The sequence below is a fragment of the Heptranchias perlo genome, chromosome 5, assembly GCF_035084215.1.
Source record: "Heptranchias perlo isolate sHepPer1 chromosome 5, sHepPer1.hap1, whole genome shotgun sequence".
Classification (NCBI taxonomy): domain Eukaryota; kingdom Metazoa; phylum Chordata; class Chondrichthyes; order Hexanchiformes; family Hexanchidae; genus Heptranchias; species Heptranchias perlo.
Genome location: NC_090329.1, coordinates 64024225 through 64048122, shown reverse-complemented (window position 1 = coordinate 64048122; position 23898 = coordinate 64024225). Strand labels below are relative to the sequence as shown.

Genomic DNA, 23898 nt, shown 5'->3' with positions numbered 1-23898 from the left:
CACATGATGACAATGCTATCATGTGGGTGAACTCTCTACTCTTTGTGGTACTTTGAGGCTCTTCTGGACTGTGACAATTGCACTGGACTTGACCTCGTGGATGAGTCACAGACGCAGAAAGGACATTTATTTCATGGAATTATGTTCGAGTATATTCAAATAGTTCATAATAGACTCTGCACTGCAATTCTTGGAAAGGTAATGGATACCAATCAAAGGCAGTGCCGAAGCCTAATTTTAAATCAACTTAGCCCTCTGCGGTTTTACAATATGTTTTCACATCTTTCACTGCAATCAAATTAATACAAAACTTCAAATTTTTAATAAGTAATACAGTGATGTACAGCTGAAACGTCCTGAAGCTAAAGTACACTGAACCTAAGTGGAATGAACAGGTTAAAAATCTGAATTGACTGATACCCAGTGACCATAAGTTAAATCTTTTCAGTGGAACTTTTTTTCTTTTCTTCATTTCCTGCCCACACCCCAAGCTCCAGAGTGCTAGATGATACTGCAGTTTCCAAAAAGGAACATCACTGAAGTTAAATCAGATCTGAAAAGTTGTTAAAACGAATTGAGGCCTGTTATTCTTCTGATCTGTTCAAACATAATCCAGAATGTCAATGACCAAGGTGCCTGAACACAAATGAAAATCAAGTTAACATAAAAACATACTTTCCCAATGAAACTCTAAAAAAAAGTATCCTTAAATGATATATAAACATTTACCATTCTTGTCCAGGTTGGCAGAAACCCTTTATACAATGACAGCAACCCCTCTCTCTTTATCGTCTGCATCAAGCAATCAATTGTGGACGTGTATAGTAAACCTCTAATAACAAAGAATGAACAAAATTAAGTGCAGTGACTATCTCTTGGAATTTACAAAGAAAAATTTAGTATTTTTTTTAAAAGTCTGTATGACAAGCCTTTTAGATTTACTGCGGTGTACAATGAGGTAAAGATCAATTCAAAAGGGGTGCAAACAAGGTCTTGTGTGTCTACCATAACAATTTTATTTAGCAAAACAAGAAATGGCTAAAGTGTTAAAGATGAAAAGTTCAATTTTAAAGTCTCAGAGTTTCTGTGCCATGATATAAAGTTGTTGTTTTCAGTATGTGCCAACTCTGAAATACGTGATCAAGTTGCCGTTGTATTACTCCTGCTACTATCGGAGATGTCAGTTTTTAAAAATGCATATAGTAGTTCCCTTCATGTCCAAGCATTTGGGGTCAATGACCAGGCTGTACAAATTAAATTATGACTCCAACTCATTGGCTGATTAGATAGTGTCACTAGACACTCTGCAAACTAAATTAAGGAATTTGCATATTTTCTTCTTACTTTGATGGACTTTACATTTAAATGTTATATAATGCTGTTCTGTATGAACACATTTTTTTTAAAAGCCAGAGTAAAATCCTGTACTGTCAAAACAAAAACACTGAAAATAGCAGCTGGTACCTTTTTGAGGTGGGGATGTTCAGATTTTGAATGTTTTAGTATTAATCTGTATATTTACAATTTTTTAACATGCAATAAGGATAATTTGATGTGGCAGAGTCTCATGTATAATGAATGAAAAACTTGCGTCAGGAATGTGGCTATTTTGAGAAAAATTAACAGTAGGAAAGTCCACTGTCAAGATTATCAATACACAAAGCGGGGTTATTTTCCAGTTCTATGCCAAAGATTAAATTCTGATAATGATGCAGTGGTTACATCACCAATCTGATCTCTCAGTAAAGACAAGTCACGCATCAACTGAATGGAGTGTCTCGGTTTTCAGTGTGGCCAGAACACCTGCTGTTGAAAAAGGGCTTTCCTTGAGGCTAGATTAGACTCACTTTTTGTTTTCACTGTAATCAATGGTACCATAGCCATGTGTCCATAATCTCATAAACATCTTATGGGGTGTATTCAGATAATAAGCTAAATTTGTGGTTTCTGACATCACCTGACCCTTAAAGACTATTTTCTATAATCTCTCCCACTATGTTGTTCTGTGTATTACATAATTTAAAACCCCCCAAAATCTGATTGCGACCTCTCTACGGAATAAGGGCATTTGTATCTGAACGTAAATTGAACTCACCACACTTACCTTCCTCGTTTATCTCTTGTCTGATTCATGATTCGGGATTTAATGACATCAGCTGGGGTTCCCATGGTAGCAGCGACTAAACCTGAACAAATGCTGAGCAAAAGTTTTTTTTAAAAAACTTTATCAAACGTGTTAATTCATAACAAAGAAAACTGAAAACATTTTTTTTCAGTATGTCTTAAACTAAAAGAGGATTATTATATTGTGCCGTTTTTCATTGATGTGATATTACCCTTTAAATTTTCCAATCTTTTCTGGTTTCCCTGGGCCATGCATGGCCATGACCAAAAGGGTGTGAGCGAGTGATTTACTCCCAAGTCTCAACCTACACTACTTTTGAACCAGGTGTGCAACAACAGCTCAGGAATAGTTCGCCTTTTCTCCCCTCATAGCCCTGCACTGCAGAAGCTTCTGCCTCCACTTGCCACCTCCCTGCAACAATTACTGCTTTGATCAGGAATCAGTGGAGTGGGATATCTGAACCTCCATCTGACCAGCCCATTACAGAGTATGTTAGTACATAAATGTGCTGTACCACGGTATCCCACAGCTGATTTTTGAACCATCCTGAAGTTTCATTTACTGGTAGATATGTATGTATTGGATAGGAGGGGAAAAGAGAGAAAGATTTGTTGTTGGTTGTTATGATCGTTCAAGTAGATATATGCCAGCTCACCTTTTAAACTGTTAAAAGGATTGTTGTATTTAGTCTAAGAGACCGTCTTTGAAATTGCTAACTTTTAAATCCTTATTTATTTGGCTGGAGCTTCTTTCTTATTTAAAAAAAAGTATAGAAAACTTGTTGTTCAGCATTCCTCTTTATTGGCTAGAGCTGCAAAACTTGAGTTGTTACAAGCCAGAAGAAGCACTGAGCATGAAAACAAAGCTTGACAGGAATCTTACCTTTGTTTTGTGCATTAGATGTTACTGAGAGAAGCACAAGCACTGTAGATAGGCAGTGCTGCATGTGGTCTCATACCCCTGTGTTGTATAAAGCCTCAGCAGTTGCACCAGATTGTTTTGCATTAAGCTAAACTTGAATCTAATCACCTAACAGCCAACTCCTCCCTGGAGACAGTTGGGCAGATTTGTGCATGGAGAATGCGTATTATTCAAAGAATTATTATACTAAAAAGCGGCTAATTTATCTTTCTTCAGTTCACATCCTCCATGCATAATAGGTACATAGCAAAGTAGTACAGATTTAGTAACACCAGCAATCTATCAAAAGGTGGTATTGTGCGTTAAATCTAGGTAGTCATGTTTAGTAAATGTCTGAATTTGCTCCAAGGGGAAGCCTTTCATATGCTATCAATTGAAACCTGTGAGAGATACCCAGAAGGCAGCCATTGATGGAATGAATCTTCACCTACCTCACGGAGTGCTTCCCTGCAAGATGGTAGCAGTGTAGGATACATTCAACCATCCATTTCACTGGCTAGTTTTTGGCTCTTACACCATTGGAAACAAATTACTGTTTGCGAATAGCGAAACTATTCAAATTGTTTTGTTCCAGAGACATTACAGCTTAGAGCTTAGTGGTTAAAGTGGGATTTGTTAAGAATAAGTACTCGCTCCCCTAAGGCTTTTGTAACTTTAACCCACCCCATCCACCACCTTTACGATTTCATACGTATCTGGTCACACTCAAATAAGAAAGTAAAAGAGCATTTTTTGTTCAGAAAACATAAGTGGGTGTACCTGTTGCAATGGAAATTTAGCAAAATTACTTGTCCAAGTCTAAAATTTCCCCATTAACAAAAATATGTTTCATAAATTTTAAACTTAAATTTCTTTGATTCTTTTGGGGCTGCTACGCTCAGATTCTTCTAATCACTGCTCTGATGTCCCTTTACAGAATAAACCCCTTGCGAGTTATCTCAAAATAAAATTTCACATTAGTTTTAGGATTAGGGTGACAATTTCATTGAAGGAGGAGCGTTTAATTTGAGGGGAGACTTTGTACTAGGATGGATTTGGTGGAAGGTGGATCTATTTCACGACAGTGATGGCAAGAAAAAGCAGTAACAGAGCCACTGGGAACTCAGGGGAAACAGTGGCAGCAACATGGCCAGCAGGGATCACCACTGGGAGCAAACAGTAGCTGCAGTGTGGTCAATGGGGAGGAAATTTGAGGAAACAATGACACCAGCATGGAGAAACTGCCTTTGTCTTGGCGAGAAGGACTCCTAGAAGAAGAGAGGTAACAGTATGGGAAGGGAAATGGTGTCATAAATCTTAACTGAGAAAAAGGTTGAAAAGAGAAATGTATCTGCACTGATAAGGGAAAGTACTAGTCTTTGTGAAAGTAATTAGGAGAAGAATCAGGATTGAATGAAATGTGCACGTCTTCTGCTAATTAAATGGGCAATAATAAAAAAAAAAGGCCAATTTTAGAAATCTTTGGAGACAATCAACAAACTGTACTATAACATAGTTTCAGCCAAGAACCAGTGCAGCATCCCTTACTGGCCCACATTAGATTTCCAGTTGTACGTCATGTAGAGGTGAATAAAATGATGGGACAATTTCTTGAACCAAATGATACTGGAAAACGACTGAGTAAAAACTCCAGGGGAGCTAAAGGACCACCTTGTCAGAATGCCAAATCAAAGAGGGCCGACAGTAGGTTTTTAACAATGTCCATTATTATCTTTCTCCAGTAGTCAACCATGAATGAGCATCAATCACAAATATGGCAGACGCCAAATGACTTGTAGAAAAAATATACAGTACTACAGGATCGTGTTTCAAGATGTCTGAAAGAAACAAACACCTAGTTTATATCAGCATTATTGCATAAAGAGATATTTATGAGAAAGGCAATACCTTGATAAGCCATGGCATAAGCTGCTGTCCTTCAGAGCTGTGTTCCGCAGTAAAAAATGTTTCACTGTATCATAGGTAGTTAGATCTAAGAACAAAATCATTAAAGAGGTTAGAAAAATTATAATGCAAAATGAATGTAAGAAGCTAAAGGGGAAAGAGAAGTACTTTCATAAGAACATAAGAAATAGGAGCAGGAGTAGGCCATATGGCCCCTTGAGCCTGCTCCGCCATTCAATCAGATCATGGCTGATCTTCGACCTCAAATCCACTTTCCCACCCAATCCCCATATTCCTTGATTCCCCTAAAGTCCAAAAATCTATCTATTGCAGCCTTGAATATACTCAACAAATTAGTAGCTAATGTAAAATGTTCAATGTAAAGTACCTAAAATGATGGAGACAGTGCACTTTGTAAGAGGACAATCCTCTGCTTGATGTTTAATAATGTTGAATGACACTATTTTGATGAAAAAGTATCTACCAAACCGATTCCATCTGCATACAAATACAGGTAGCAATGTCATAAATGTCATGATTTATTATTGCATCACTTGTATGTGCTGTTGCAACAAAATGATGCCAGGCTGTTCTCCCTCCTGAAATAAGTGGTACTAAAAACTTTTTGACTTTAGAATTTTTTCTCCTTTCTTGATGTGAAGCTGATGATTCATGCTAGGGTATGTTTCCACAAATGGCCATTCTTTATGTGTGGGCTTCGTCTGTGAATATCTGTAGGTTATTCACTTGTGGGTCCATGATTGAAGCCTGATCCAGTCCTAGCTCAAAGTCTGTACATATGCACTTTCCAATAGGGATCACCACAGTGATCAGAAGCAGAAAACCAGGCTGATTTTTGTTTTTTAAACTCATGGAAGCACCAAGGCCAATTGCTACCACTGCTATTCCAGATGAGATCAACCAACTCAGCACAGACCAGAGAACATTCTGATCTGTTTGGCTCATATCACATCTCGCTGAGGCATCTGAAGAGATTGATTCCCAAGTAGTCTGTACACTCTTTTGTAGTGTTCTGTCTTGTGTTTATGACATAATAAAATGCCATGGACAGGAGAAAGTTGAGTGTAAATGATTGACAATTTGATTCAATGGAGACAGCAAAAAGTTTGAGGTCAAACTATAATAAACTATCAGCTCAACTGAAGTTGTACTGACAATATTAAAAGTTATTTTTTTAAAACAAAGATGGATCTACATTTCCCCATCACAAAGTTCTGAACTGGACTCTTTACCCTTAAAATAGGAGGAAGAATTTCTCTGCTTCGTATTCAGTTTCCTTAATTTTGTCATTTGCTGTCATACTTCAATGCAACATAAACCTAACAGTTACACTGTTTACAGCTGTGCATGTGAATTCTCCCTATTGGAAAATTAAGCACAGTCTTAACGCTGTTGGATCACATCTGCTGCAGAGGAAGATGGTGGTGGTTGTTGGAGGCCAATCATCTCAGCTCCAGGGCATTGCTGCAGGAGTTCTTCAGGGCAGTGTCCTAGGCCCAACCATCTTCAGCTGTTTCATCAATGACCTGCCCTCCATCACAAGGTCAGAAATGGGGATGTTCGCTGATGATTGCACAGTGTTCAGGTCCATTCGCAACCCCTCAGATAATGAAGCAGTCCGAGCCCGCATGCAACATCGAGGCTTGGGCTGATAAGTGGTAAGTAACATTCGCGCCAGACAATTGCTAGGCAATGACCATCTCCAACAAGAGAGAGTCTAACCACCTCCCCTTGACATTCAACGGCATTATCATCGCCGAATCTCCCACCATCAACATCCTGGGGGTCACCATTGACCATAAACTTAACTGGACCAGCCACATAAATACTGTGGCTACAAGAGCAGGTCAGAGGCTGGGTATTCTGCGGCGAGTGACTCACCTCCTGACTCCCCAAAGCCTTTCCACCATCTACAAGGCACAAGTCAGGAGTGTGATGGAATACTCTCCCCTTGCCTGGATGAGTGCAGCTCCAACAACATTCAAGAAGCTCGACACCATCCAGGACAAAGCAGCCCGCTTGATTGGCACCCCATCCATCACCCTAAACATTCACTCCCTTCACCACCGGCGCACAGTGGCTGCAGTGTGTATCATCCAAAGGATGCACTGCAGCAACTCGCCAAGGCTTCTTCGACAGCACCTCCCAAACCCGCGACCTCTACCACCTAGAAGGACAAGAGCAGCAGGTACATGGGAACAACACCACCTGCACATTCCCCTCCAAGTCACACACCATCCTGACTTGGAAATATATCGCCGTTCCTTCATCGTCACTGGGTCAAAATCCTGGAACTCCCTTCCTAACAGCACTGTGGGAGAACCTTCACCACACGGACTGCAGCGGTTCAAGAAGGCGGCTCACCACCACCTTCTCAAGGGCAATTAGGGATGGGCAATAAATGCTGCCTCGCCAGCGACGCCCACATCCCATGAACGAATATAAAAAAAAGCCCATGCGACTTTATCTGCTGTGCTTTGATCTATACTCTCTGGCTACAAAGCACTCTTAGCAGAATAATGTTAAGACACTAGCTCCTGATTAGCAGGATGCTGCAATCTCTTTCTGATAAATGAATAACTTATTTTGAAATATATCCTTGTTGCAGAGATCCAGCATGAATGGAACATTTCTGAAAGTTCACTACACAACTAATACTCCATTTTCTGCAGTCTCTAAATATACACAGGATTAATGTAACTTTCTGAACAATTAAAACATTTTGATACAGTCACATCAAGTGAGCCTGCTCCAAATACAGATCACCTCAATTCCTGAGTAGTCTGAACACTTTCAAAATGGGCTCAAATCAAATCTACTTTTGAAGAATGTGGCATTCAGTAACTGGACATAAAGTTACGATTCTGTATCAAATGTTGCAGCAAGATTCTAGCAGACCAGCGCAGCTGATTCCCTCCCATCTAACCAAGTATTCAACTATAGCATAACATTTCACCTAGCAACTCGGTTGAAAACTGACAAAACTCGATTTCACCCATGCTGCAGCAGGTCCAGCAAAAATCAATATTGTCTGGATGAAATGAACCAACTCAGCTACAAGCTTGTGCAAAGTGTCATCATTTTATAAATTGCACCCTGTGGCTCTGTTATGTATTTCTTTTATTCTACCGAAGACATCTGATAGGAGGGGTTAATTTTAACTAATCAAACCAAAAAGCCTTACCAGGTTGTTCGATATAAAAACACACATATAATCAAAAATTATACTGTAACATGCAACATAACACAATTTATCTAGAAACACAAGTTTGTGTTAAACCAAAAAGTCTGCAAAGTATCAGCACTGACACCTGTGGAATTTGCACAAAATCACCATCTGAAATCTGTTCCTTGGATTCAATGTTAATCATCAGTTGTTTAACTTGAGGTTTAATTAACATTTGGGAAATTTCTAGCTTGGCCCTTGGCACATTCTATCTCTACACTTTCAGACTCCATCAACTTTATGAGCTGTCTTTAGGCTTCATGCAATCTATTGTTATGCCACCTAATATTAAAAAAAAAAGCAAATGCACTTCTTAGATTACCTCCCAGACTCACAAGCGCAGCTCTCTGTACATTTGGTATCCATCCAGCCCACAATCCTCGGATTCCACCTTCGGACAGAATTTTCACAAAAGCATGGTAGACTCCATGGACTCTGAAAACAAGATTGTACATCACTGGGGTCTGCAAACTCAAGTACAGCACCAAAAAAAACCCCAAAATCTAAGATGAGACATTGAAGTACTTCAAATTTGAATCATCCACCGCTACAGGTGAGGTGCCTGAAGATTGGAGGGTAGCAAATGTTGTGCCTTTGTTTAAGAAGGGCGGCAGGGAAAAGCCTGGGAACTACAGACTGGTGAGCCTGACATCTGTAGTGGGTAAGTTGTTAGAGGGTATTCTGAGGGACAGGATCTACAGGCATTTGGAGAGGCAGGGACTAATTAGGAACAGTCAGCATGGTTTTGTGAGAGGAAAATCATGTCTCACGAATTTGATTGAGTTTTTTGAAGGGGTAACCAAGAAGATAGATGAGGGCTGTGCAGTAGACGTGGTCTACATGGACTTCAGCAAAGCATTTGACAAGGTACCGCATGGTAGGTTGTTAGATAAGGTTAAATCTCATGGGATCCAAGGTGAGGTAGCCAATTGGATACAAAATTGGCTTGACGACAGAAGACAGAGGGTGGTTGTAGAGGGTTGTTTTTCAAACTGGATGCCTGTGTCCAGCGGTGTGCCTCAGGGATCGGTGCTGGGTCCGCTGTTATTTGTTATTTATATTAATGATTTGGATGAGAATTTAGGAGGCATGGTTAGTAAGTTTGCAGATGACACCAAGATTGGGGGCATTGTGGACAGTGAAGAAGGTTATCTGGGATTGCAACGGGATCTTGATCAATTGGGCCAGTGGGCCGATGAATGGCAGATGGAGTTTAATTTAGATAAATGTGAGGTGATGCATTTTGGTAGATCGAATCGGGCCAGGACCTACTCCGTTAATGGTAGGGCGTTGGGGAGAGTTATGGAACAAAGAGATCTAGGAGTACAGATTCATAGCTCCTTGAAAGTGGAGTCACAGGTGGATAGGGTGGTGAAGAAGGCATTCGGCATGCTTGGTTTCATTGGTCAGAACATTGAATGCAGGAGTTGGGATGTCTTGTTGAAGTTGTACAGGGCATTGGTGAGGCCACACTTGGAGTACTGTGTACAGTTCTGGTCACCCTATTATAGAAAGGATATTATTAAACTAGAAAGAGTGCAGAAAAGATTTAAAAGGATGCTACCGGGACTTGATGGTTTGACTTACAGGGAGAGGTTAGACAGACTGGGACTTTTTTCCCTGGAGAGTAGGAGGTTAAGGGGTGATCTTATAGAAGTCTATAAAATAATGAGGGGCATAGATAAGGTCGACAGTCAAAATCTTTTCCCAAAGGTAGGGGAGTCTATAACGAGGGGGCATAGATTTAAGGTGAGAGGGGAGAGATACAAAAGGGTCCAGAGGGGCAATTTTTTCACTCAAAGGGTGGTGAGTGTCTGGAATGAGCTGCCAGAGGCAGTAGTAGAGGCGGGTACAATTTTGTCTTTTAAAAAGCATTTGGACAGTTACATGGGTAAGATGGGTACAGAGGGATATGGGCCAAGTGCAGGCAATTGGGACTAGCTTAGTGGTATAAACTGGGCGACATGGACATGTTGGGCCGAAGGGCCTGTTTCCATGTTGTAACTTCTATGATTCTATGAAATTGAACTGATTCTCTCTTATTCTTTATGCCTTAAACAAGTACACAGCCAGGGTAAAACTACCTTATGTACAGTTCAGCCCATTGTACATTCAAGACATCTTGCATAAATCTAATTTCCTCCAATGTCAGGAACTCTAGTTTTTTAATTATTATTTAAGTATACAATTGCATTTCAATGGTGTCGTATGGTGCAAGTAAACATCTTTGGACATCAGTAAGTGATACCCACACCTGAAAATGGGGAAACCATTTTCACCTGCTTCAGGCATCCTGTTCATCTTATTTTTGTTGGGCCAATACAAACTTTTTAAAAATAAAAGCATTGCCACTTCTGAGGAAAAGTCTATACCCAAAAGGTTGACTTTTGTTCTCTCCACAGATGCTGCATTACTGCCGAGTGTTTCCAGTGTTTTGTGTTTTTGTTTCAGATTTCCAGCATCTGCAGTATTTTGCTTTTTGAACATCGATGGTCTCCTTCGTCTTTGGTCAACGTAGGTAGAATACCAATTGTGGGTCACATACTAATATATGGAAAAGGAGGACAAGAAAAAGATCAACTGGTCTGTCAAGCATGTCCCATCCCAACATGGGGCAATCTGCACATACCATCAACCCAGGACACCCCACCCCGCCCCCACTCCACAGTCAAACAATCTTCTGGAAGAGGCAAAAGGAAAAAAAAAGTAAAAACCTTAGACCAATTTAGGAAAATACTCTGGGAAATTCCTCTCCAACCACCCCTCCCCCCACCCTAAAGGCAACCAAACAAGCTCCAGACCTGGTAACTGATATCACAATCCAGTTACCCCACCTACTTTCTATAATGTGAGATGTCTTCTATTCACAGGAACTCATCCAGCTCCATTTTGAAGGCCTGCAGCTATTCCACACTCACCTCACGTACCGGCAACCTACTCCAAAGGTCGGTGACTCTCTGCAAAAAAAAGTACTTCTCGGCATCCAACCTAACTCTATGCTTTTGTAATTTGTTCTAATGCCAAGTTCTTCTCTGCCCATCTAGCTCAAATATCCTGTCCTATTGGACAGAATACAATCCTTTCATTATTTTAAAGACTTCAATCGTATTTTCTATGATTTTCCACAGCAAACAGCCTCAGTTCCCTGAGTCTATCCTGATGACTAAACGCTCTTAAAATAAGTATCAATTGAGTAGCTATGCCGGATCTTTTTCAGGGTCTTGATATCCCCTGCCACGTGAGAACACCAAAACTGGAAACAGTATTCTAGGTGCAGCTGAACCAAGGTTATGTAGAAGGTAGGAATTAAATCAGGGAAGGCATTTGTCCATATACAAATTTATGCAAGATAGAGATGTCTCTATCTCACTCAGAGAGAGACACAGACTGGATGTATGAACGTGTACCACCTGTAATAAAGACACTGCCAGTTAGCTTGAGCTTAGCTAACTTGAAAGTGAGTATTTGCCCAAGACAACAACAAAGTTATGTTTTTATCATTTCTATTGAGTGAGGTAGGAAATTAATGTATCTTGCTGCAAAAACTGTATTCTGCTCATTCATGTATTTTATGTATTTTATGTAAAATAAACCAGTCTGTTAGTTTACAGTCATGCTTCATCTTGCTAGAGCGCTTTTCAGTCCACTTTCCGTAAAGACAGAAGAATACATGTGGTGGCACATGCAAGATTATAGTAGGCAGTACACACAAAAGTTCTGTTATGATTCCCAGGTCATGCAATTTTGTTAACAATAGCACGTTCTGATAACTAAAGACAGTAAAAGTCTATTCTGGACTGTAGGGGACATGAGGACCACTTATGGGAGTGACATTAAACCAGAAAGAATATCTAATGCAAAAACCTGAAAATTTATAACATCAATATTGGATATTACAGTGGGATTCAATTTTGTCTTGATGTATGAAAAGCACTTTACATTTTAGGATTTAATTTTTAAATATTATTTTATACAATTATGGCAGCTTTACAATTAAATGGTAGCAAAAAACACATGTAAGTTAATTAAATTCCAGCTTGAAGAAAATGGCTGCTGAGCTTTCAACAGATTGCGCTCTACGCATGTCTCTTTTGTTTTATAGTCTATAAAGTCACAGGGCTTGTTTTATATAACAGATATTTAGAGCTTTTCTTTATTGAAAGAACATTTTCTAAGTATGAATAAGACATCCAGCTAAAACAGTATTTTCAAATCAAAGGATCCCTGCTCCTTACCCCACACAAAAGAAGGAGGCTTGAAGGAACAGCTAATCAATCCAAGTCCCACAATTGTTGTTTAAGCCATTGTCTAATCAGCCAGTATAAGGCACACTAAGTGGGATGCTCTGCCAGCGGCCCAGCCAAGAAATAACCAAACAAATCACAGCAGAGACTGGTAGTCTCAAATATCAAGTGGCCTTCAGACTGAACCCTCAATTTTCTGGATTGTGAAGCACCACCATCCTGCCTATATACTACTGTAGATGGTTAAATTATGAGGACAGGTTGCATAAACTTGGCTTGTATTCCCTTGAATATAGAAAATTGAGGGGTGACTTCATCGAGGTGTTTAAAATGTTACAAGGATCCGATAGGGTAGATAAAGAGAAGCTATTTCCTCTAATGGGGGAATCAAGAACGAGAGGACATAATTTTAAAATTAGAGCTAGGCCATTTAGGAGGGAAGTCAGGAAGCACTTTTTCACACAAATGGTAGTAGAAATCTGGAATTCTGCCTCAAAAGGCTGTGGATGCTAAGACAATTGGAGTTTTCAAGACTCAGGTCAATAGATTTCTCTTAGGTAAGGGCATCAAGGGATTATGGAGCTAAGGCGAGTAAATGGAATTGAGGTACAGATCAGCCATGATCTAATTGAATGTTGGAGCAGACTAGAGGGGCTGAATGGCTTACTCCTGTTCCTATGTTCCTACCTGTAGGACAGCATATTTGGTTCAAGTTATTTTCCAAAATTCACAGATTTAGGATACAAAAACATAAATATATACTTGTATAGATGTGTCTTACCTTGGTGCTTTTCCTTCAAGCCTTCTTTTCCCTTCCATCTGCATCTGGATTTTCACCAGATCTGTTGGGCTGGCAAAAAACTGACCAATGGCACCAGACAGCATTCCTCCTATTACTGCTTTCCTGCCCAAAAGTGGATATAAATAAAACATATGGTTGACATTTAATGGTCTTAATCTTTAAAATATTTGGCATTTATATCCCTATGAGGTTCTTGCTTTCTTCCTTCATCACTGGGGCTAGTCTAGGCTGAAGTTTTTCACTATCCCAAAGGATATCAACAATCAATTAGCCCAAGGCATGCTGCAGAGTGGAATATATAACTTTTTGGTTCTGATTTTAACTGCTCCACCCACCAAAATATAAGGGCCTCCACTGCCACAGGACTATTCCAATGCTCTCCTGGTCAGTGTTCCACCTTGCACCCTCCGTAAACTTCAGCTCATCCAAAACTCTGCAGATCATATCCTAACTCGCACCAAATCCCATTCATCCATCACTCTTGTGTTCGCTGACCTACATTAGCTCCCGTTCCAGCAACGCCTTGATTTTAAAATGTTCATCCTTGTGTTTAAATCCCTCCATGGCCTCGCCCCTCTCTATCTCTGTAATCTGCTCCAACCTACAATCCTCAGCGATTTCTGCGCTCCTCCAATTCTGGCCTCTTGCACATCCCTGATTTTCTTCGCTCCACGATCGGCGGCCGTGTCTTCAGCTGTCTTGGCCCTAAGCTCTGGAATTCCCTCCCTAAACCTCTCTGCCTCTCCTTTAAAATGCTTCTTAAATCCTACCTCTTTGACCGAGCTTTTGGTCACCTGTCCTAATATCTCATGTGGCTCAATGTCAAATTTTGTTTGATAATTCGCTCCTGTGAAGCCCCTTGGGACGTTTTACAACATGAAAGGCAGTATATAAATACAAGTTGTTGTTTTTGTTGTCATGGTCTAGCTGAAAAGTGACAAAACTCATTGTAACAGAGACCACCGGCCAGCCCCAACATATAAATTGGTCGGCTGTGAATCTACTGGCTTAGTAAACATATGTACTTTTTTCCTTTTTGTACCTTCTTTTTGACACTTGCTATCGCACCTCCTCTTGGCTCCTCCAAGGTCAGAATAAGAAGCATGAAATGACTGCCTTTCCCTTTTTCTTTATATTTTTGACATGTGTAGATAGAGGATACTTTTGAAGTATTTTAATATATCAATTCATAAATTAAAATTGAGCATGCACATAAAGGATTGCAGGCTCTGTAGTAAACTTATATTTACCATAATGGGAAATAGCCATCTTCATCCTTACGAAGTACAGAATCACGGAGCTGTTCATATGCAACCATCCGTACACCTGAATACACTGGTACACACCATGGGAAAAAGGGTATTAGTGTAAATAAAGATTATGTTCAGAATACAAACAAAATGGAAAATGTAATGTTCTTATAACAATCTGCTTTTTGCTTTCTGCAGAAGAAGCCTTTTTGCGAAGAGAGCATAACATCTCCATTTCTAACCCTAGTTTTCTTTCTTGTTGTGGTCTCACTAGGCCACACACCTCTTGCAGTTAAGAGGGTGGTGGATAACCTGCTGCCAAGCCGCCATCAATTTTCAACCAGCTGTTGTCAGGCACAGAATAGCGACTCCCTTATTTCTCCCTATAGGAGATGCCTGGCCTGCATTTTTCACCACCCATAGCATTGCAGCTGAGATCAAAATCTCAACCATGGTGGAATTTGAACCTACATCCCTCTACTCAGTGGTACCGCACTTAAGCAGTTCGATTTGCTGTGTCCCCGTAGTTGCATTTGATATCTTGGGTTAGATTTTAACTTTCACCGATTGGCAGAAATTCAGTTTCCATCATTCGCAGATTTCTTCTTATATTTAGTTAAATAATCTTTCTTGTTTATGACGCACAAATGATTAAAAAAACATTTCTAGTAGTGTTCTATATAATGGTATTAAGTAAACTAAATGATACATTTTAAATGGGCATAGTCTTCAATGAAAAATGTTTACCATATATGCAACATGATGAGGCAATTCATGTCAAAATCTGTCACTGTCACATCACCACAATGAAAGGGCATACACTATTCTCTTACCCTGTGATTAAAGATGTCATCTCTTTCAAAACATGTCAGACTTTAAATTACTGGAAAAATTTTAGTCAGTGGAATTTATTACATATACACCTTAATTTCTTCAGCACTGGATGTACAAATTGTCTAACAAATACTGAAAAGACACACATAATTTGTAGTCCAAGGAAATTAGTCCAAACTGATTTGTGGTATCACTTTGGCACTGTAATGTAATTCCAGCAAAATTATTCTTCATCCTCACACTTTTTAGAAAAAATAATCTTGCTCAATTTTAAAAAGGTACAGTATATTTTATTTATTTTTTTCATAAAGTAAATGTTATTATGGGTTGTGTCCACTGACTAGTGCTGAAGACTTGTGCTCCAGAACCAGCTGCGCCTCTAGCCAAGCTGTTCCAGTACAGCTACAACACTGGCATCTACCCGACAATGTGGAAAATTGCCCAGGTATGTCCTGTCCACAAAAAGCAGGACAAATCCAATCCGGCCAATTACCGCCCCATCAGTCTACTCTCAATCATCAGCAAAGTGATGGAAGGTGTCGTCGACAGTGCTATCAAGCGGCACTTACTCACCAATAACCTGCTCACCGATGCTCAGTTTGGGTTCCGCCAGGACCACTCGGCTCCAGACCTCATTACAGCCTTGGTCCAAACATGGACAAAAGAGCTGAATTCCAGAGGTGAGGTGAGAGTGACTGCCCTTGACATCAAGGCAGCATTTGACCGAGTGTGGCACCAAGGAGCCCTCGTAAAATTGAAGTCCATGGGAATTAGGGGGAAAACTCTCCAGTGGCTGCAGTCATACCTAGCACAAAGGAAGATGGTAGTGGTTGTTGGAGGCCAATCATCTCAGCCCCAGGGCATTGCTGCAGGAGTTCCTCAGTGCAGTGTCCTTGGCCCAACCATCTTCAGCTGCTTCATCAATGACCTTCCCTCCATCATAAGGTCAGAAATGGGGATGTTCGCTGATGACTGCAGTGTTCAGTTCCATTCGCAACCCCTCAGATAATGAAGCAGTCCGAGCCCGCATGCAGCAAGACCTGGACAACATCCAGGCTTGGGCTCATAAGTGGCAAGTAACATTTGTGCCAGACAAGTGCCAGGCAATGACCATCTCCAACAAGAGAGTCTAACCACCTCCCCTTGACATTCAACGGCATTACCATCGCCGAATCCCCCACCATCAACATCCTGGGGGTCACCATTGACCAGAAACTTAACTGGACCAGCCATATAAATACTGTGGCTACGAGAGCAGGTCAGAGGCTGGGTATTCTGCGGCGAGTGACTCACCTCCTGACTCCCCAAAGCCTTTCCACATCTACAAGGCACAAGTCAGGAGTGTGATGGAATACTCTCCACTTGCCTGGATGAGTGCAGCTCCAACAACACTCAAGAAGTTCGACACCATCCAAGATAAAGCAGCCCGCTTGATTGGCATCCCATCCACCACCCTAAACATTCACTCCCTTCACCACCGGCGCACTGTGGCTGCAGTGTGCACCATCCACAGGATGCACTGCAGCAACTCGCCATGGCTTCTTCGACAGCACCTCCCAAACCCGCGACCTCTACCACCTAGAAGGACAAGAGCAGCAGACGCATGGGAACAACACCACCTGCACGTTCCCCTCCAAGTCACACACCATCCCGACTTGGAAATATATCGCCGTTCCTTCATTGTCGCTGGGTCAAAATCCTGGAACTCCCTTCCTAACAGCACTGTGGGAGAACCGTCACCACACGGACTGCAGCGGTTCAAGAAGGCAGCTCACCACCACCTTCTCGAGGGCAATTAGGGATGGGCAATAAATGCTGGCCTCGCCAGCGACGCCCACATCCCGTGAACGAATTTTAAAAAATCAACAATTCTGAATCTTGCTCTCACTGCCGGAGGAGGTGCAAATCAAAGGCCAGGCACCTCCTTACAGAGAGGAAATGAACCCTGCTGTTCCTTTGCACACCTCAAGTGTGATGACTTTAGAATCATTGCAGAGGGATGAGGAGCTTCAAAAAAAATGATTACATCCCTGCGTCCCACCCAACGCAGACGGAGTTGTCGGGTGTTGTAACTGTGCCTGTACAAACAACGCAAATGCGGTCAGCCAGCTGGTTGGTAAGAATGAACTGCTCAGTTCCCAACAGCAGCTTTGATGGAGTACCAGGAATGTTCCTCCACATATATTGTTCCTCCTGGAGACATGCTCATGTTGTCACTTTACTGGGCACACAGGAATCCCAAGTATTTTCCTGAACCTGAGAAGTTTCTTCCCGTGGGTATGTTTGCATGAAAGTGTTTTATTGCTAATTTTCCTTGCATTTTGTGCAGCAGAAATGCTTCCCAGTACTTCATTTCTACACAGCAAATATAATTTTGAATCCTTTGGAGCAATATTAATATTTTCACATTAAAGCAGGGGTGGTTCCTCTCTCCTTGACTGCAACAAAAACAAACTTATAATTCTCCTGGGTGATATTAATGCACAGAAAGGGGTGCAGGAACAGAGAGGTCTGGGGGCATATGTGCACAAATCTTTGACAGTGGCAGGGCAGGTTGAGAAAGTGGTTAAAAAGGCATACGGGATCCTGGGCTTTATAAATAGAGGCACTGAGTACAAAAGCAAGGAAGTTATGATGAACCTTTATAAAACACTGGTTCAGCCACAACTGGAGAATTGTGTCCAGTTCTGGGCTCCGCACTTTTGGAAGGATGTGAAAGCCTTAGAGAGGGTGCAGGAGAGATTTATTAGAATGGTTCCTGGGATGGAGGACTTCAGTTACCTGGATAGCCTGGAGAAGCTGGGGTTGTTCTCCTTAGAGCAGAGAAGGTTGAGAGGAGATTTGATAGAGGTATTCAAAATCATGAAGGGTCTAAACAGAATAGATAAAGGGAAACTGTTCCCATTGGCGAGAGGGTCAAGAACTAGAGGACATAGATTTAAGATGACTAGCAAAAGAACCAAAGGAGACATGAGGAAAAACTTTTTTTTTCCCACAGCGAGTGGTTAAGATCTGGAATGCACTGCCTGAGGGGGTGGTGGAGGCAGATTCAATCGTGGCTTTCAAAAGGGAATTGGATAAGCATTTGAAGGGAACAAATTTGCAGGGTTACGGGGAAAGGGCGGGGGAGTGAGACTAGATGGATTACTCTTGCAGAGCGCCAGCACGGACTTAACTGGCCGAATGGCCTCCTTCCATGCTTTAACCATTGTATGATTCTATGTAGCTAACTTTCAAGAAAAGAATGAAACTTAAAACATTTTTTTCCCTAGTTACTGTTTTCATGAAAAATTAATTAAAAGCAGAGGCTCCTTCCACACCACATATTATAGTAGATGCAGAGGGAAAAAACTTCGTAGCAATTTTCCTCACAAAATTAAAGGACAGGGTACAGTCCAGATCGAGCAGACTGTACTCGGCCTTTGGGAGGAATGGGCTTGATGAGGCAAATACCTTAATTCCATATCTTCTTTCGTTCTTATACACACAATTTTGTTTGGGAGATTACTAGCAGCAGAATTGGACTAGTAGTGAATCCACTGTCAACAGCTAACTAGTTAGTCGAAGTTGTACTGCTTCTTTAAAATGTAGGCTTTCAAACTAGAATTTACAAAGTCATCAAATTTCTACTCTTCTAGGCCTGGGCATACTACACACTGATTCCGTATTTTATATTTATTGGCTTACTAGCACATGATTCCTGTTTCAGTATATTAATAAAGATTTCTGCAATGATAACACTGTTTACCTTTGGATACCTGACAAGGGGTCCTTGGAAGTACGTCAACGTTTGTAGGAAATACACACACAACTTTGTTTGAAAATTAGTGCGTTAGAGATCAAATTGTGAATCTGAAAATTTGCATTTTATAAAAACAAGCTTTTTGTCTGAACTGTGGGGTCCCAGGGCAATTTTGTACAGTATTGTAGACCCAGTTTTCATGCATCCTTTTCCAATAATTTACGTTGTTATCATTTCTGGATTCCTGTCAAACATTCAGAATTCGGTTTTGCCAAAGTTGAGTTCGACGGTGATATGAACTAAATCAGGGTGACACTGTAGGATACAGCTGCTATCTTAACAGGAAATCTGATTTTCTTAGAGAAACTTAAGCTTAATATCATGCTCTACTGTCACGCTGTAGCAAATACTCTCACAGGTAGAGGAGAAATTAATATGCCACTCAACATCTGTATCGATTATATATAATCCAAGAGAAATTTATACATTCTGTAATTGGGAACAAGAATGGTGCAACAGTGAATTAACATTTCTGTTACTCATGCATTGGTTAATACATTAAAAACTAAAAAGCTGTGTTAAATCTAATCAGATAATCACCTATATGTCTGTAGATGGCAGGAGTAACACCTTGCCATAGTTTAAACAGGCCCTCTTCTTTCACTATTCCAGCTGCGGTCTGGATCATCCCCCTGTAAGGCTTTGCTGTTTTACCACCTCTATGATGACGGCAAACTGCTTCCCCTTGAATCTGAAGTCTCGTTTTAGTCAAATCAAGCGGATAGGTTACTAAGAACAAAGAAGTAAAATACAGCCTGTCATTCGTGGGTCACAGACATAGCAAGGCAAATGAATTAGCATCTAGCTATTCCAGATATTATTATTGTTTTGTTAACATTCTATAAAATGCAACCCTGGAACGACATAGGGATAAAGCAAAATCTTTATGTACTATCAGATCACAGAGGAATAATTTATCTACCCCATATCCAGTGATGGGAGGAGGTCTTAGAATTTATAGCATAATTCCGACCTGAGTCTTTTTGACCCCAGTTTTCCCCACAGAAATATTACACAGCACTAGACAGCTGTAATCACCCAAGTAAACTGAGAATGAGTCTCAGTGCATGAAAGATATATGATTTAGGTCCTGGACATTCTTTTTTGCTATACTTGTTGGAAGGAGGATGACAATTTTAATCTCATAGAATCATAAAATGAAACAGCACAGGAGGCTGCCATTCGGCCTATCGTGCCTGTTATCATCATGTAACTTTAAAAATTGTCACTGGCTTAATGTTATATATGTTTTATCACGAATCTTAACATTACTCAATTTAAAACCAAATGTCACAGATGTAATTACAAATTAATACCATCCAAAAATGCAGGAAATATTTGCTGGAAAGATGTCAAGGTATAAATAGTCACGTTCACTAACTCTCAGTTGCTCTGGTACTAAAATCAAATGTACTTGGTTTAGTTAAATGTCACCATAACAGTTTCATTAAAATTAAAATGACCATTTGCATTATAGAGATAAAACAAATTTAAATCAGCTAAAAACTTCCAAAGAATACCAGCTTCATGAACACCATGATGCAATGTCATATGTTTGCTAACGTAACAAAGGTGGCACTTCAAAAGTAATCCATTAGTTGTAAAGCACTTTAGGACATCAGGAGTATATGGTACAAGTTCTTTTTTTTGACAACAACAACAACTTGTATTTATATAGCATCTTTAACATAGAAAAACATCCCAAAGCATTCTCAGGTACATCAGGTCTGGCATGCTCACGTAAATCACCAGGACTTGGCCAGAACCAATGTCCTTTCCTTATCAGCGTTACAAGTGAGACCATAAACTTCAATCACAACAAAAATGATTGGGATGTTCCACACACTGCGAATGCCCAAAAACACATCCTTTTTTATTTAAAGCATGTGTATTTTCCAAGTCTAGTCCTGTGTTATAGTATTTATCATCTGCTCTTTTGACTCGATCCTCCTTTGCACCCAACAATCCCACTCTATCAAAAGCTCTCCCTAAACCCCACTGCCTCACTACCTTTCTTCCCTCTTTCAAAAGCCTTCTCAAAACCTACCTCTTCAATCATGCCTTCAGTCCCCATCCCTAACCCTCTCTTAGTGTTTGTAAACAATTTTACAACACCAAGTTATAGTCCAGCAATTTTATTTTAAATTCACAAGCTTTCGGAGGCTTCCTCCTTCCTCAGGTGAACGTTTGTTGGAAATGAAATCCTCGAAATGAAATCGCATTTATAATTCACAGAACAATGCTTGGTGATTACAGACAGTTTTTTCAACTGCCCGTTGCCAAGGCAATCAGTGTGCAGACAGACAGGTGTTACCTGCAAGGTCTCCGAATATACAAATCACCAAAAAAAAACAAAAAAAACAACAAACAAAAAAAAAGAGATAGAGAGGTAGAAACATAGAAAAGACAGCAACTGACCCGTTATATTAAAAACAGATAACATTTGTTCGCTGGTGGGGTAACGTGTACTAAGTAAAGATGTACTCTTTACTTAGTGTTGATCAGGTATTTTCACCTCTGCGAAGTGCATTGGGACGGTAGTTTATTTTATTGATGATGCAGTATAAATGCAAATTGTTTTTTTGGAGAGAAATAAACCCTTATTCAACTTACTTTCTCCCTCTCGTTCAGATTTTCTGGGCTACACTGGAATTAAGCTCGAGAGGGCAAACAGACCTATGGCCAATGTTCTTCCTCACCATTATGGAGGTACATAAGAGCCGCCCTGTGGCATCTTGTCCTCTAATTTTCCTTCCCCCATTATGAAAAAAGATGTACTCTTTACTCAGTGCTCCTCACAGGAGTAACACTGAGATCATGAACTCAGCTGAGTGGTAACCCATGGGCCAAACCCATGCCTAACCACTCCATACCAGTGTGCACTGGAGACCAGGCAAATTACCATAAATCCAGCAAGAGTAACATTCGGACATCTCAATCTCCTAGCACGGAGTCTTTTGATTTGCATACTGATTTGAATAGATTTTACCCATTGAAAAAGAAAATTCTCCATTATGTTCCTTTTTGTTACATTCGGTAACATAACAGTCGAGAGTCAAAGACAACTGTAACAATAGTAGGTGTTTCACAAAAAATGACCTTGGTGATGGCCAGAGCACAGAAGAATTTGGTATGCTGGGATACCAATAGGCAAATAAGAAAAAAACATTCAGCCCATCAAATTTCATCGATCTATTACTCCAACTACCCCGGTCTAACATCCATTGCATTTTGAAAGTCTCTTTCTTCAACTCAACTATCTGGTAAATTATTACCAACATTTACCATCCAAGCTTGTCTTAGGTTTCCTCAGCTCATCCCTTTCACACTTAGGATCATTTCTGTTGCTCTTCGCTACACCCTCCCAATGTACGTATGATACTAAAGTATGGCAAACAAAACTGTACACAAATCATTAATTACATCCTCTTTCCCCCTCCCCCACTCTATTTATTTTAGCATCTATGAATTTGACAAGTTTACAATTGTTTGCTGTATCAAGATCATTCATATAGTTAACAAAAGGCCTACTAACCTCGCTAATACTTCATCCAATACCTCTCGTGCATACTCAGGTTTCTATTTTTTAATCCAATTTATCTAATCCTGTTTTACTCTGCATTCCTATAATTTTCAGTTCTGTAAAACCTTGTCAAAAGGCTTCTTAAAGTCCAAAAATATATATATCGTAGCTAATCTCATGTCTTCAAAGATATCAGGAGCTTGTTGAGCAGAATATTCCCCATCTAAATCTTACTAAACCACTGCAGTGAATTCTCCTTCAGTCAATTCCTTAGATAGTTTTCCATTATTTTATCCACTTTTAATGGTAGATTAATGAACCTGTATTTGCCCAGGTGAGAAAGGCACTATGTTTGCATGCTTCCAACCTGCTGAAATTTTCCAGTAGCCAATGACTCTTATTACCATAAACCAATGCTCCACAAATTACCCCTCCCCCTCCAGATGAGTGGTGTGTGCGGTCTGGGGGATCAAGCTCAGTTTGTTGAATTTATTCGGACAGACAAGCTGCAAACGCTGTGCTTTAAGCCTTTTTTTAAAAAACAATGCTGAATTGATTTTTAAAAAATTAGCACCAGATCCAATGATAATCTGAAAACTCTCCAACATTGGAGCTCACAATAAGTAAGTAAATAGAAAGGTCAAAATGCTCCACCTGTTTCCGCCACGCTGGCGGCGCAGGCCGTCAGGACGAACTTGGCTGCGAGAGACTGCCCGCCCCGGGCAGAGCGCTGCCCACCGCCGCCTCCCACCGAGCTCATTCTGACGGGGCGGGGGCTCAGACACAAGAGCAACACGAAAGGACTTAAAAAATGAGATTATTTTAAACGCATCTTTAAAACAGACAACTGGCTGAAACAGAAAAACAAACGACTGCTTTGGACCTTGCAATTCTTCCCCCTCAAAAAAAAAACAGGCTGATAATAAGTGTTAAAGATAAAATGCAACCAAAATATGCCGCACACTCAAAACCGCCCCCCTCAATGCAAACTTGTGTCTGCAGGGTCCTAATGTGGTTAGGAGCGGGTCACCTTTGCAGCTGCCGCTTCCGACTGTCTCTCTCGAGAAGGACACTGGGAATTTGTTGGGAAACGTGTTGGTGAGAAATCAGAATGAACTACCACGGGGGGGGGGGGGGGGAATAGAAGCTTGCATTTTCAGTTGAACTATTTCGTTGCAAATTGGAAACTGCAAGATTTTATCATTGTATCTACACCTACCGCATATTCTGTAATGCATTGTAAATTTTGCACAATTCAATGAAAAA

The 23898-nt window shown here is 40.5% G+C and overlaps 1 protein-coding gene across 2 annotated transcripts; it reads right to left on the bottom strand.

Moving 5' to 3' along the window:
- Window positions 1-294: 294 nt before the first annotated feature.
- Window positions 295-23709, bottom strand: slc25a27 (solute carrier family 25 member 27). 2 transcript variants are annotated; one of them, XM_067984495.1, is made up of 9 exons: window positions 23287-23709; window positions 19650-19838; window positions 14474-14558; window positions 13203-13325; window positions 8500-8612; window positions 4934-5018; window positions 2105-2197; window positions 730-832; window positions 295-597 (listed from the first exon to the last, which is right to left on the bottom strand). In XM_067984495.1, exons 1-9 carry the CDS (start codon window positions 23390-23392, stop codon window positions 565-567), a joined length of 930 nt encoding a protein of 309 aa, XP_067840596.1. In that variant the 5' UTR covers window positions 23393-23709; the 3' UTR covers window positions 295-564. The 2 variants fall into 2 exon arrangements, with proteins under 2 accessions (XP_067840596.1, XP_067840595.1); XM_067984494.1 differs by having other exon boundaries at window positions 295-636; window positions 23287-23708.
- Between the last annotated feature and the right edge of the window lie 189 nt (window positions 23710-23898).